Below are 15,361 nucleotides of genomic sequence, written 5' to 3'. Positions count from 1 at the left end.
TGTCATTCATATTTGGTAGTTTTATTTTCATTAAAACTCCTGTTTTTGTCCCATTGACTCCCATTATAACCACATTTTTTTTAATGCACAGCCATAACAGCAAATAACGATGCATTTTACTATCCTGGTGATTTCCCCTGTTTAGAAGGGCTCTGATTTGACAATTTTACTGTTGAACACCAAATCACGCCATTTACGCATTACTTAGTTTATGTATTTGATATATGGAGTTCATGAGCAAGGAAAATTAAGTTTCCTTGTGGCTGTTTTTGCCACCAACAGGACATAAGGATTATAGAACAATGCAGACACAATAGATCACAGACGCTTTCATGGCAGCTGATCTGAGCAGACCGCTTATAGTATAAACCAAGCTGTTTACCGAATGTCAATGGGTCTTTGCCTTCCAATGGGTTTGGCTTTCTTCTTTTCTTCTGTCTGCTGTGAGTTTGTTCCTGTCTGTAGTATTGTGAAGGATGTTCTCGCAGGTCTTCAGGGTGATGAGGCAGTCATCCAGGTCAGACTGAGAATCTGTTCAGCAGTAAGCAATAGTTTGAGAGTCAGTCGGAGAAACTAGAAACTAGACATGTCTCATGTATCTTACACTTTATATGTCTGGTATATTTACATATGCACACATCTCATATTTATTCCTGATTTCATTTATCACATATTGCATAAACACGTCCTATTTCCCCTCTATCTATCTATCTATCTATTGGTTTACTTTGCCTAACATACAAATTATAAAGGAAACCGCTAGCCCAGCTCAACAAAAAAGGTTCAATTAATGGTAATCTATATAGCACTCTATTTTAAATTCAATATTTATCTTATGTTAATGTGAGTGAGAAAATGAATTTGTGTCCCCCGGTTGTGAAAACTATGCCTTTAAACTGATTTTAAACTAGATCTGCTGAGACCAGAGGGCAGCAGCAACAGAAGCTGGAGTTGTTCATCCAGACAAACCTGCTGACCTCTAACCAGCTATATACTTACATTCAGCTTCTTAATACCCAAGTGTAGGAATACAGAGGTTCAGTAATCTGATCTGAGATCTGTTTCCGACAGGGGTGAGTTGGACTTCCATCAGCTTATATCAGGTTGTACTTGACCTGTGGAGCGTTCAGCATTTTAGCTAGCTGGTTGTTAATCTGCTTAACTGAGCTTTAGAGAGATGGAGTTTCTCTCTCTGTTTCACACACATAAACCCATTTTTATCCCATGTCACACACTAAGACACACTTACACTGTTTTACTCTTTCTCTCACACACACTGTACTCCATCCTCATTTCCTCCCGCTCACCTTTCAGACCTCGTTACATACAGTCTTATCCCCATCTGTCTCCTCTCTCACAGAGGCTGGTTTTCAGTGCTTTATGTCCACATGATACTTTCTGTTTTACACATTTGCATGTATAAGTTTTAGTCGGATCCTGTGAACACAACAGCAGCATGGAACTCTGCAGCTTTGACAGACTGGAACCAAAGTCCTAACCTTGTTTTTTTTTTTTTTTTTTATATCAAGTCTTCAAACAGTGGCGTCTTTGTGCAGCTCACACAGAACCACTCAAATATGAAATTTATGTATTTACACCGACGGCCTGCTCTGGTTTCTCTGTTGGCCAATGGCTGCACACGGTTTACACCAGCTCCTCCAAGACCAACATGGAAGCAAAGTGAGTAACGCCAAGTGATCTCAAGCTCGCATGAAGTCACCCGACTGTCTGCCTCGTCTGCGTTTATCCGCCACCGCAACCAACAAACATTTGTTTTGTCCTGTGGTGTAAGTGTAGTCAGCTGCTGAAGCAATGGCATAATGAGTTCTTAATGTCTGAAACACAGAAGGCCGTTTGAGGTGGCTGCAAGCGGCGTGGAACCGCGGTGCAACAGTCCAAGCAGCAGGTTTGCGGGATGCCAGCGGGGACTGGAACGGCCTCGTTGGAACGGCCTCATGGGTACGAGGTTCGGCTCCGGCCTGGACGAGGGAAGGAAAAAAACCTCATGCTTTCTAGCCAGCATAACAAATTGCACAGTCTCCTCTCTATTTTGCTGTTTACTAATTAGGTGCTACTCCCAAGCCAGTTGGGTTGTAACAAAAGAACTATTTTACTACCGCAGCATGACACAAAGCAGCTCTGTTTCTTATGGTAATGTGTTTAAGATGAAACCAAGGTTTATGATGGATTACTAGTGCACATCTGAACAGTGATGGTGCTTTGTTTCAGTTGCTGTAGAAGTTTCTGCAGTGTGATTAAAACCCTGTGTAAAAAAATGGCACGTGAATCTTGAGGATTCAGGATATATCACATATATAATCCTAAAGCCTAGACTGTGTTGCCATGTGCAAGTCATTTGTCTCAAATGACTGTACTGTACAGCAGATTAGAGGTTTTACAGACTAGTCAACTAGTCGACTTTACTGCTGTGTCATGACGCTTTAGGCATCGTGTCGTCTAGGTACTGATCACATGACGATTACAACATGGACGCCTCAGACAAGACAGATGAGGAATCAAGTGGGCCACTGCAAGAAACTAGCGTGAAGTGTGTGGAAATACTTCACTAAAGATGAAGATCAGTCAGAAGATCAAGGCATCTGCTAACACTAACAGAGGAACGGTTCAATTCCTCTCTACAGCAGATTAATAATAGCTTCACCAAATGTCCCGAGGTAACAGAGAGAAGGAGGCTGGCTGCACATTTTTTTTTTTTTTTTTTTTTTGGTGAATTTCATTGCCAAAGTTATTAGACGTTCAGCTGCAGCACATTGAGAAAGCTTCAGAGACATGCTGCATTTTTCCCCCCGTGCTGAGTTGCAGCCTGTTTTTATACAGGCTATACATATCTGTAGAACACAGTATATAGTACATAAGCTGTTCTCAACATATGTATTCATGTCAAGAATATAGATTTAATTGTTGCAAAGCATTAATTTCTACTGTGTTTTTATTAGTGACTTAGTGTCTGTGTCAACTCAACTCTCATCATGTAACAGTTAACTTTAAAAAAAAAAAAAAAATCTGAATTTGTGCAACCCCTACTGTATGTACACTACCGCCAGCTTTAAAGTCCCAATGTATTTGTCTGCTTTGATATGAAGTCACCGTCTCCTTCACCTCGTGGAGTCGGTGGATGAGGTCCCTCCTGGAAACGTTTACCTTCCTCCTTGAAAAAACAGTTGTTGTTTCCTTGACCTGAGTTTGGAATAACAACAGTAACTCAGTTAGCCGTTAGCATTTCACTGACCATATCGAAGTCCGTTTCCTCCTTTGGTTGTGTGTCTGTTTTTATTTGGTTGTGGGGGCCAAACTCTTGTTGAATACTAACATTGTGGGACCATATGAGCCTTTTTCTGGACTCCACAAGTTAAAACCAGCTAAGACTTGGTTTTAGAGTAATAGTTATATTAACTTTTAGTTAGTATTAAATGGTGTAAAAGTTACAAAACAACCACGCAAAACTCTCTTCCACAGAAACCATTGCTACCGAAGCACCATATTTACAGTCTAGCCTGGTCTATGGCACCATATAATGCATTTACAGTATGTCCATCTAATGACTACTCTTGTTAAACCGAGTGACAACATCAAGCTCTGAGAAATGAAGCAAACTACCAAAAATCTGCACTTGCTTCAATGGCCACTTGAGGGTGGCTCCAAAAGGATCCCCTTCACAGATTGTAAAAAAAGAAATCAACGACCTATCTTCACATAATCTTCCATAATCTGTCTGAGAGTGGTGGTCAAGGGCAAATGTCAATCATCATGATGTCCCATCTCGTTGCTATGGCGTCAAACTAAAACACCTGAACATATAGCTGTATTATATTAACTGCCTAAAATAAAAGAAACTATCTTTGATAAATAAAAAAAAAAAATACATTTGATGTGTACATTGGTGTTTAAGTTTTGGGCCCAAGTCCCATCCACTAAGATGGAGGAGGTGGAGCTTATGACCTCTTCAGGGCCTACATCACGACGTTAGCTGTAGACAAAATAGAGGGAATCTTGAGATGAACGCTGTCATTGTCAACCGTGAAAATGTTGCCTCGCTGTATTTTAGGGGGTTCAAACCGGAGTGAGTGTATTGCTATATGCTCTCTGTATATCGTTGAACTATATCTGTTGAAATTACAGGCTAGCATGTTTGAGATGTTGTGCCTCCAGCTAAGCCCCACCCCTCAAAATACATTGTACTGTTTACAAGCTGTTAATGGGTCTATCCTGCAGCCAGTCACCAGGGGGAGCTCTACTTGCTTTAGCTTAACTTTTGAGAAGATGTCATGGCGTCCACTTTTACTACAGTCTATGATCCTCATAGACCTTTACGTTAAAATTCTCAAATTCTACAGCAGGGAATAAACATGCAGCAGGTGATCTTTAAATAGACAAGAGGGTGAACGGAGGAACTGCAGCAATGTACAGTGTGAGTATAATGTGTTTTCTTTTTTAACATTAAATCATCTAATTATATTTTAGCAGACCCGAAAATAAAATAAGGAATATGCAAATGAGCAGAATATGACCCCTTTAATAGCCATTCTATGATTTACTATTTGTGTACTGTGTAAAAGCAGGAATGCTTCTGTTTCTTTTTTCATTATCCTCATAGTAGATTCTTCCCTGTGTGTGTTTCACTCTCAGCTACAAATAATTCACAGGGGCTTTATCTTCAGCATTATGATCCTCCAGATAATCTCTCTCACACACAAAATCCCATTTGATTCATCTTTGCTTTAAATGAATTTGTTAATCCCACCGTCCCTCTGCTGGCATTTTGTGACAAACCTGTTTGTTAAAAAGCTGTTTTCTCATCACCACACCCACTTTTGTTTTCATATAAATATTTTATTAGTATCAGTAACATGTCAGGAGGATCTTTTTGTTCCCCCTCCCATTCTTTATGTGGATAACATACCAGTAATAGAAACAGAAGGCGATAGAAAACGAGAGGTTATAAAAAATAAGAGGATATACGTGTATGTGAGTGAGTGTTTCGCTGAGGAAGAGTAAATCTTGGGAGTACAAATGCCTAATCCCAGTCGCTGTTTCTAGAAAGGATTCCACCCAGTTTATAATCCGTGACGCTGAGCCGTTTAGAAGGAGCGAGGTACAGACAGTGAGTCCTTCGAGATCCTAGAGTCCACCTCAATTCCTCAGTATTCTGCATTTTCATCAAACACATCTCGTCCTTTCTCCTTCGAGTATTTATCGGCCTATTTAAGTTTCATGTCAGTGTCTGGAAGTCTGATGGTTTGCTTTTTTAGCAAACATCTCAAAGTACAGTTGAGGTCCACGACAAGTCTGTTATCCTCTGTCAAACTTCCCAAAGGTCACACGACAAAAATCCATCAAACCTTTCACTGATATTTGATGCAGGAGGTTAAGAAGTTGCTCATTCTTTTTTGTTGTTGTTGTTGTTTTCAGGACATCTGCCTCTTTATTTCCTCCACTCCCTCGCCTGTCTGCCTGTCTGTCGCTCTTCACCTGATGCCTGTTGGAAGAAAGATGAAGTGAAGATGAGGACATGAGAACTTTTTTTTATTTTTATTTATTTTAGCTTATTTATTATAGCTTATTTGGGTTACATTAAGGTCAGAAAACATCCTGTGTGTGAGGATTTTCTATTTTTAATTGGAATATCTGTCAGTTATTTAAAATTTTCTACACCTTATAAGAGTGTCATAACCTTTCAGGTGAGGCACAGGTGAAATTACCATAATGACAACATATTGGATGCAATGTGCAACATCTCAGGTTTCAGAAACAGTTGATATATTTTCGATTGCACAAACCGTGACTTAATTAATGCCAGCGACACATTAGGATTTAAAGGCTCTTTATCGACAGTCACAGGTTCAAGCCTGAGTGATTATTCAGTTATTAAGCTGTCATCAAAGTGACTCAATAAGGACCATGAAAAGAGCTGAATGTCCCTCCATAAGGTGAGATGCTGGTTCCATCACAGTTGTGAGGGAGAACATCGTGCTCCCTGGGGTTAAACTCATTTTTAAATTGAGTTGATGTGAACATGACTTGCAGAAAGGTGACTCAGCAGGAAGTCACACAATCTCTGCAGGAAATGACCCTGTGACCTTTTCTTTCTCCCTCAGGGTTGTTAAATTAACACCCCTCGTGCTCTACAAATCATCTGATATCATTGACTTTGTGGTTTAGAGTCCAATGGATCCCAATGGATTTTGCAGTTTGATCCATTTGTTCAGTGACTCTCAATCCTTTTTTTTTTTTTTAATTCGAGAGAGAGGTTCACCTAACACGGAGTGGGAGGAGGGGGCGTAGGGGGGAAGGCTGTTGTTGCCTCGAGGGAGGACTATTACAGCCGAAGAGGAAAAACACAGTAAATACCTCAGATCTCTTATCAGCTTTGTTTGTGTCAGCCAACACATTCAGACATGAGAAGCCTTCACATGTGAAATGAGCCAATACACAAACACACACTCACACACACACAGATACACGGGTTCATTCTCACCATTGTCTGTGTCGGAGCTGGGGCTGCCGTGGCGTTTGTTGGTGCACATGCACTCTAAGTGATCCTCCAGCCTCACCTGCACCTCCCTCAGCTTGGGCCGCCGTCGCACGTACTCCACCTTGGCCACCTGGCGAGAGAGAGAGAGAGAGAGAGAGAGAGAGAGAGAGGAGAGAGAGAGAGGAGAGAGAGAGACGGAGGGAGACGTGTAAAACACTGAGGATTAAGCAGTGTGTCGTCTTACATATAGCATTAGTTGCGCTGGTGCAAAATAATCTTATTTCAGATCTTTTAAGTCGCTGTTCTTGCAACAGCAGGCTGTATTTCATTGACTTCTCAATGGAGGAAATACAATATCTCTAGTATAGTTTAGACATAGCCAACAACTACACACCAGATTTTTACGAGGTTCTTGTGAGTGGAAAATCTCCACTGTCATTTTAAACTGTGCATGTGTGGCATGAAAACAGATGCGTGGCAAAAGCAATTAGGCTGTAAAAAAAAAACTGCATTGGTTTCAGAGAATTAAGTGTAGCCAATAAACCGGGGAATGAGCGTATCTTCTATACATACGCGAAAGCCTTTTCATTCTTAAACTGGTTTAATACACTAAATGTCTCAATTTCACTCAGCACTTTTGTCTCTGCACCTTTGAAAACTTCACTGGGATTTAATATCTGTTTGAACATAACGTGAAACCACAAGAAAACTGCAAGAAACTCCTCCTCACTCCGCACCTTGTGCAGTTCACGTGCTCCAGCCAAAATGCTTTTCTCGACCTTGTTATTAACTAACCACACATCTACTTTACCTGTGTAAACACCCGGGTGTGTCTGCTCTTGTTTGGACGACCGAACAGAGCGTGAAAGCTCACCGATGGTCTGATTTCACTGAGGCTAAGTGACGCGTAGTTTTATTTTGCGTCAACGCACGCTGCGCTTGAAAGCCTGAACCGAGCGACTCGAGCAGGAAGCAGCACGGCGCGTTCTCTGTTGCGCGCACGGGGAACGGCCTGAACGCAGCACACTTACAAAACCAATGACACAAACATGCAGACGCAGTTCACGCCTGATGCTCGTGCCGCTGGTGGGGAGCCAAGTTGGTGGAGCTCCAGGTCCTATTGCACAAGCATCTCTGCTTCAAGTCTGAACAGACTCAGAAACTGCAGAGCGGAGGCTTTTGACAAAACATCCAGGAGGTTCAGCTGAGGCAAAGAGCTGAGCTGAGATGTTTATTACCTTAAATTACAAACTGAACGTGTGCCACGCTCAAACACCCAAAGAGGGGATTGAGATGGGGGGGTTTGGGGGGAAACAGTGCAGCGTTCACATTCTTCACCAAACAGTGCCTGTACATGGATGTATGGTGTTCAGATAGAAAATGCTTAAGACTGTTCAAATCTGGGCAAAAACTCCTTCCATCCTTACAATTCTTATAGTGTGTTCAACACCCTGAGACACTCCCAAGCACTTGGTTCAGCTCCAAACTCAAGGATGATCCGGGGTCACAGACTCTTACCTCACCTCATCGGAGTCTTTCTTCTCTCTCTTTCCCTCTCTCGCATATGGACGCACCACGTAAAACCTCCCGCGTGCCCATTTTTATTTTCCCTCCGGCGGTATGTGAGTATGTGCAGTTGCAGTCGTGACCCTCTGAACGCTGGATCTCAGCACATGTGAGCGACTTTATTTTTGATTTCCTCTGAGAGCAGACAAAGGACGGGCCCTTTCATCTGAGATTTGATTTCAGGAGGCCAAGGCACGGAGAATCACGCTCACCCTGTCCACTCTCTCCCTCTTGACCTCTGGCAATACACTAATAATTGTTCTTAATCTCCCATCTTTCCATCTTCTTATATCCCACTCCTTCGTTCCCCCTTAGTTTGAAACCTGTACGATTAATAACAGACAACATTTAAAGTTTATGTTTACTCAATGAATATTAGTAATGATTATGCTGCTCTCAAGCATTTTAGACCCACTTCCTGAAGCCACACACATACAGACACACACAGACACATCTTGGGTCAGCTCCCAGTTGGCAGCTCGTGGCTGTGAACCAGTCGGGGTTTACTGAGTCTTATTTCCAGCTCTGGGGGAGATCAAAAGGAAGCTATTATGTTCTTGAACCAAGTGGCTGCCAGACACTCAATCCCCAGCGCGCACTCTCACAACTCTCACAAACACTTACACAATGCTCGAGCCGGGGAGAGTAATTATTTTTGGCAGGTGAATAAGTGTACACCTCCTCGTAAGTGGCTGTGTGTTTACACGCTCGGTGCCATCATCATTAGTTTAATGTGTGTCCGGGGTCGATGCCGCTAAAAGACAAATAACAGACGCCGCTAACTAAATGTTTGCAGAGCGGCCACCGGTGTTTACTACGAGCGCGCCAGCAGGTTCGTTTTCACGGCCTTCAAACTCCTTTAATTTGTTTTTCTTTTACTGCTTTCGTGACTACGTGTGTAATGTGACGCCACTGCTCGGATCTGTCCACAAGAACATCATATATTGAGGCTTTATTGCAAGTTGACTATAGGTCAGACTGCTGCCGATCGTTACGATGTGATGTGAAATAAAAAGAAGGCACTTTTCAACTCTTCAGTTTCCGGTTTACGATCATTACAAGTGAAACTGGGTTCCAAGAAGGGTTTTATGTATTATCTGTTATTTGTAAAAGTATTTCTTGATGCTTATAATTAGTGAAAATCAAAGCCAGACTGTGCCAGTCGGTCCAGGTCCAGTTCTCCTCCAGACTCATATGACGTGTATATATATATATATGTGTATATATATATATGGTGTGAAGACTTAAATCACTGTGTTTACTGAACAACATCATGTAGTGAGATTCAACTCGCATTAGAATATATGAGAGTCTAAAAGCAAATCGTTTCATTATGGGTCATGTTTCAGATGACATTCCTTAAACCAATTAGAGCCGTTCAACTACACGTACTCTTCTGTCCATCACCACATAAAACCCAAACAATCTGGTATCCCAGGTGGATTTATGCCGGAGCATAATCAGCTCCCAGGGGAGCAGCTCCAGACCATGAAGCTGGATCCAGGCTAAAAAATACAATCTGTTCTCAGCGTTTTATTTTTAAAAATGTGTGTGAAAGTGAGTCATGATGAGCATATATGTAATAAGGCTAATGTGGTTGGGTATATGTATTCTATTAATGTGCAATAATAGGTTATGTACATTGTGGGTCTAAGGGATGTCTCCTTTCCTGTCTTGGTCACTAATGAATGGATTCACTGTTTGTTCCTTGTATTTGTTTGTCCCACTAAAATTGTTTCTGTATTTATTGCTAGGTCCATTTTTTCTTCCTACCAGGGTCATTTTCTACATTTTCTTCAATGTATTTTTTTTCTCTCATGTTTTTATGAACATCAACCCGCCTTAGGGACAACAGATGGAAATTAGCCTCGGCTACAATCTGGCACATTACGTTATTTAAAATGTTCATTCATTTGCTTGTTCATTAAATTATGCGAGTTATGGCCTAAAATGTGTTTTGTGATGTCATAATGGTCTTTGAGCTCCAAATTCCTTCTCAGTTTATCTTTGATATCTACAGGAAATTTACAGATCCTTTCCATGGGAACATAATGACCGAAGCTAGTCTACAATCCATTACTCCAGGTATCTAAAGTTACCTGATAAGTCTCAGAGGGTTGAGGTTCAGGTTCCAAACGGTTTATGGTGATGTGACACGTTATCCAATCTACTTTTCAGTGAAGCGTTGTATTCAAGACGTGGTGAAACACGGTTCAGGTTTTCCAGTTTTCAGACACAAGATACAGCAAAGTCGTGAGTTTTGCTTTCTACCTTGACGGTGCGGTGCTGTTTGCGAGCCGCCTGGCACCTCATGTTGCTGGTGTTGCAGCAGCCGGTGCAACGTTTGACCTCCACGCAGGGAGGCCAGATGATGAAGTTGGCCGAAGTGGAGTCCACCAGGCTCCTGGGGATTTCATAAATTGTTGTTCGCACTTTGCACACCACTGGCAAGGCTTCCTCCACCACTGCGAGTGAACAGAGACGTCAGGGGCTTTATCACAGGGGTTATAGTGACTACAAATAAATAAGCTGTTCTGCACAATCAGCCGTCTCAGGGACAAGCTGCGCGTCTCACCAGTGCTCCTCCTGTGTCTGCTGAGAGCTCTCTTCGGGTCGGGGAAGCTGTGAGAGAAGTCCTTGTGGTAGCTGTGTTTGGTCTCCTCTGTTACCTCGTTCTCTGGACGGAGACAAAATAACATGCGCGTTGTTACGTTAACAACGTTAAAGACCCCCGTGTCAAACACTCCCACACACTGGCACAAGGTTAATTTTCTGAATTATTCTTGCGCACAAGACGGAAATGCCTCAAAAGTGGACACGAGCGTCACAGAAAACATTAAAAATCTGGGAACCATGAAAATTCCCATATTGACATCAACCACTTGCGTTTTGCGAAACCTTGAGTCGCGTTATCAGGATAACTTGATAAGTCATTATTAATAACAACATGCTGCAGGAGGCCTCTTACTGCAGACATCTTTATCAAGTGTCTCCTGATCAGAGTAGGAGTTTAACCGGGTTATTCTAACTGAGTTACGGTGTCAACAGGTTACTGAGTTCTTTGCATGTAAATGGACCCTGGGAGAAACGCAGTGTGTCGGTGCATACAGTATATCAGCCGGATCTAATTCACATAAAGACACAGACCCATTATTAGTGCACGCGAGGTCAGACGTGGGTCCTCAGCTGAGAAAAAGTGCTGGTATAGAGAAGACACGGGTGAGACTATTCCTACATGCTGTTGGCGTTATACTGGTAGATATCTGTACTGCTCTACCAGAAATCAAATATTGATCTGGGGGCCAGTGGTCAGACTTGAAACTATTAAATGAGTTAAAGAGCTGCAGATTTATTTATTTTTTTATTTTTTTAAATAAATTTTGGCACAAAATATCCCGCTGTGGTTTGCTTGAGAAAAAAAATAAAATGCTGATGAGAGCACTGGGCTTCAAAATGTATTCAAAATATCTAAGGAATTAACTAAAACAGTCTTTTAATAAAGAACGATTTAGCCACAAGGCTCAGAGTGGAGGAATGGAAATGTGAGCACATTTTGATGACAAGCAGAACACTCGTTTGAAACACTCCTTGTCTTGTGAGCCTTTTGTCATTTCAGTTTGATTTGGTTTAGAGGCAGTGTGCAGCGGTGAGCATGGGGGGGAGGCTATTACCCCTTTGGGTTTGGTTGCTTTTTATTTTCACTTAAGTCAAATTATTCTATTTAAGACCGTTTTCACGATCTCTCCCGAGTCTCCAGCCTGATCAGATTCACGCAACAGACTAATAACACAATATAAACAGATGCTTATCTTTAGTTAGTGAAGGATGATTGACAGCATAAAGATATATATCTGCCCCAGAGGGGTGACTTAAGGCTAGTTTTTTTTCTTCTTTTTTTAAACTGAGCCCTCTCAGTGTGTTTGGTGTTCACAGACTCATCAACCCATTCAGAGACTTTCAAACCACGAGATATCCACAGACACGTTCAAAGCCGATAAATTTTGAGCAAACATGAAGTGTCTGGTGAGGACTCCTGCTTGTGTGAGTGCAGCAGGGAGGAGAAGAGAGAGAAAGATTCCAGTAAATCTGTTTAAATGACGTCTGGCCAGGAGTATTTTAATTAGATTCTGAATACCGAGCCTCGCACTTCTTTTCTGTGGCTGCGCGCAACCGTCACACCCGCCGCCATGTATGTGTGTGTTTGCATGTGTGTGTGTTTGTGTGTGCGCAAGCAGTCACACACACAAACACGCTGGCCTATACACACAATGTGCTTCTGAAACACAACAAAGTCCACCTCCGATATCTCCCGCTCTCCCTCTCTCTTGCCCTGACACGCAGGAATTTGAGCATGAATTATACATAGCAACACAGCAGCCTTCCAGCGAGCCCTCCTCTCAAACCAATAATGGGCAGAATGACAACAGTATAATGAAGTGAGCCACTTGACCCCCACCGAGCCGGGGAGCCGTCACACTCGACATTTGCATCTCAATGATGCCAGGATTAATGGTGGCACGGCTCCGCGCGGCAGACATTAAAAAATGAATCAGCTATGTCTCACAGGCAGCGAGGAGCTCAGAGCTACTTCTACAAAAAAAAAAAAAAAAAAAAAAAGGTTTCTTTAGCTGGAATCTGGCGTTGGATCCAAGGAGTAGAAGCATTAAAGCCTGTTTTGTGCCGCAGTTATTTCCTCCTGTGTCACCTCACTGATTCAATCTGCTCTGATTTATTACCTGGATAATGAGCCCCGGCATCAGTATTTATGGGAGGTGAATACTGGAGTCTTTTTAAGGCTGCAGACAGTTTACAGTTTAATTTAACAGCACGCAAAAAGACCTCTTGAAAGATTTCAACCGCAAACTCCTAGCGAAAACAAATGTGGAAAACGGAGTGCAACAATTAGATTCTGGTCTTAAAAGGACAATTTCACGGTGGAGATATGGAAACGTTGACACATGAACCTTAAATTAAATAAAGTATACTGTTGTTTCTTGAACTGTTATTAGCAGCTGATGATCAGACTGAAAAAATGGCTCTTCGGTGGCACTGGCAGGAAGTTTACAGACAATCTGAACAAATTAAAGGAGGATTATTGGGAGTCTTTCCATGAAATTGTCAATGTCTGGCAAATGCTCACATCTATTTCCAGTTTATAGACATATTATTATATTTAGCTGGTTTCACCACCTTTTTAGCAGCTTGCGTAGAACTAAACATGATCAACAGGCTGACATTAAAATGCAAAATATTTTCTCATAAACGTCCGTCTCGTTCCTGGGCAGCTAACTCCGTCTCAGGGTTCAGGGAGGGTGTAAAGGGCTGCTGGTCTCCTAGCAACATCCGGTGAGGCATTCCAGTAATGAGATGAGAAGGCACAGCATCCTCTTACTGTGCACTGAACCAGATGCGACTAATACCTCAATTCAGAGTCTTTTGAGACTCGGACAGGGAGGGAAGCAGCAGCGGCACATGTAAGCCCCCGGGGGCCAGTAACTCTGAGTCAAACTAAGAGCCACTCTGGATCTCTCAAAGAGACAGGTACAACCACTTCTCCTACGTTCTATCATCGCAACAAACTTACAACTTAACACTTCAGGAACTAGAAATCTCCTCCCTGTAACTGATTCAATACCCAGCTGCTAGGATTTTAATGTCTTCTCCTACTTTTATGGTCTTAAGTTTTATTTCAGACCCCTCCCACTCCCTGAGACCCTCCAGGAACCTCTCTTCTCATTGTTCTAAGGTCTAGACTTAAATACAGAGGTGCCTTCACAGTCAGTGTTCAGAGACTTTGAAATAACTCTCTGGCGGATGTTAGTGCTGCAAAACTCCTCGTCTAAGTCTACATGACCATGTTGCTTTCTTTCCCCAGTAAATCATTTATTATATTATTGGTTTTCTTCCAGTATTAATGCCCCCTGATCATCAGCAGCTGAGCAGCTACTGTACATTACGGTCCTCATAACACAAATGTCACATGCACAGATTACTTTCGCTGAATAACTCATTTCTTTCATTTTCCGTGGGCTCACTAATCCCGTTTCATGACAGATTGAGAGTTGTATTATGATGAAGGGCTTTACCTACGGAGTCTATCTCTAGCAGCCGCTGGAGGTCGCTGATGCTGCGGATCTCGCTGCGGGAGAGTCGCTCCAGCAGCTCCCGGGGGAGTGGAGACTCCTGTGGGAAGAAAGTCATTGGAATTTTTTTCCCTTTCTTTTTTGTAAGAGGGATTGCAAGTGCGTTAAAGGTGCACAATAACCATCACGCATACACCACTGATCTGCAAACAAACTCTGTGGTGACTTACATCTAAAAGTGACTTAACAAATACGTGTAAAGTTAATGTTTGTGCGTAATTACGCATAGCGTGGCATGGATTTGTCATATGCAACATAGTGAGCTTCAGCATTATTTTCTCTGTGCGTTACACTGCAATTCGTTCCCCCAAACTATCCGACGGTGGCGCAAATCTGACTGCAGCCTGCAGAAAATATCAACCGCTCACCTCAGCAGCCGTGCACAACAGGCAGAGATAGCCGACGAGGAGGTGGCAGACCGAGGCTCTCATCTCCTCTCAGGTCCACTGCATAGGCACCAGGATGGGGCGAAAGTCCACTGCAGGAGCCGGGCTGTCGCTCCCTGGTCTCGGGAGCCCAAAACCATCCCTTGGAAAGAAAGTCCACCTCCACGTCTTTGGTGAAAGAGCTTACAAAATTTAAAAAATACCAGTAAAATTCTGAATGAAATTAAAAGTAGAGAAGCAAGCGTATTTTTTTTTCAACGCCAAAATTACCGTAAAGGTACGTTTAAAAAATTAAAAATATCAGTGTTGCACAGCCATCTTTCCTGTAGTGTGAGGCACATCAAACAATTACAACTAGCAGAGTAGTCCATCTGCTCTTCGTGCTGGAATCGAAGGAAAGAACAGGTGCAGATGGAAGTATGGGAACTCGTCCTACAGTTACGCGTCAAGTAGATCCATCAGTTTATCCTCAGTATGATCCATTCAAAAATCACACATCTGTGACTGACATGGCACTTTAGGTGGGCGAATCATAAAACGCAATTAAAGCCTTCAAACTGAAACCAATCCGGAGTTGATTAGTTCTGTCTTCAAAACAAGAAGGAAAAGAAAAAGGAAAGGTTTGACCAAACGAAGCAAGAACATGAACTCCGCTCTGCAACTCAGAGGAGTTTGATGTCGGCTCCCAGCGGCCCTATGATCTCCGGGGTGAATGAAGTCGGGATGCTTTCAGTCACAGGATATAGCCGTGCGCGCCCCCGCGAAACTAAATC

General features: G+C 42.5%; 1 protein-coding gene across 1 annotated transcript; it reads right to left on the bottom strand.

The window, feature by feature from the left end:
* Positions 1-4,830: 4,830 nt before the first annotated feature.
* On the bottom strand, positions 4,831-15,313 carry LOC124999936 (platelet-derived growth factor subunit A-like). The gene is made up of 6 exons (XM_047575185.1): positions 14,571-15,313; positions 14,146-14,242; positions 10,635-10,736; positions 10,331-10,524; positions 6,497-6,623; positions 4,831-5,497 (listed from the first exon to the last, which is right to left on the bottom strand). Exons 1-6 carry the CDS (start codon positions 14,631-14,633, stop codon positions 5,487-5,489), a joined length of 594 nt encoding a protein of 197 aa, XP_047431141.1. The 5' UTR covers positions 14,634-15,313; the 3' UTR covers positions 4,831-5,486.
* Between the last annotated feature and the right edge of the window lie 48 nt (positions 15,314-15,361).

This window comes from Mugil cephalus, chromosome 2, assembly GCF_022458985.1.
Source record: "Mugil cephalus isolate CIBA_MC_2020 chromosome 2, CIBA_Mcephalus_1.1, whole genome shotgun sequence".
Classification (NCBI taxonomy): Eukaryota; Metazoa; Chordata; class Actinopteri; order Mugiliformes; family Mugilidae; genus Mugil; species Mugil cephalus.
Note: the sequence above shows the minus strand (reverse complement) of the source record. Positions and strands in the feature narration are given on the sequence as shown.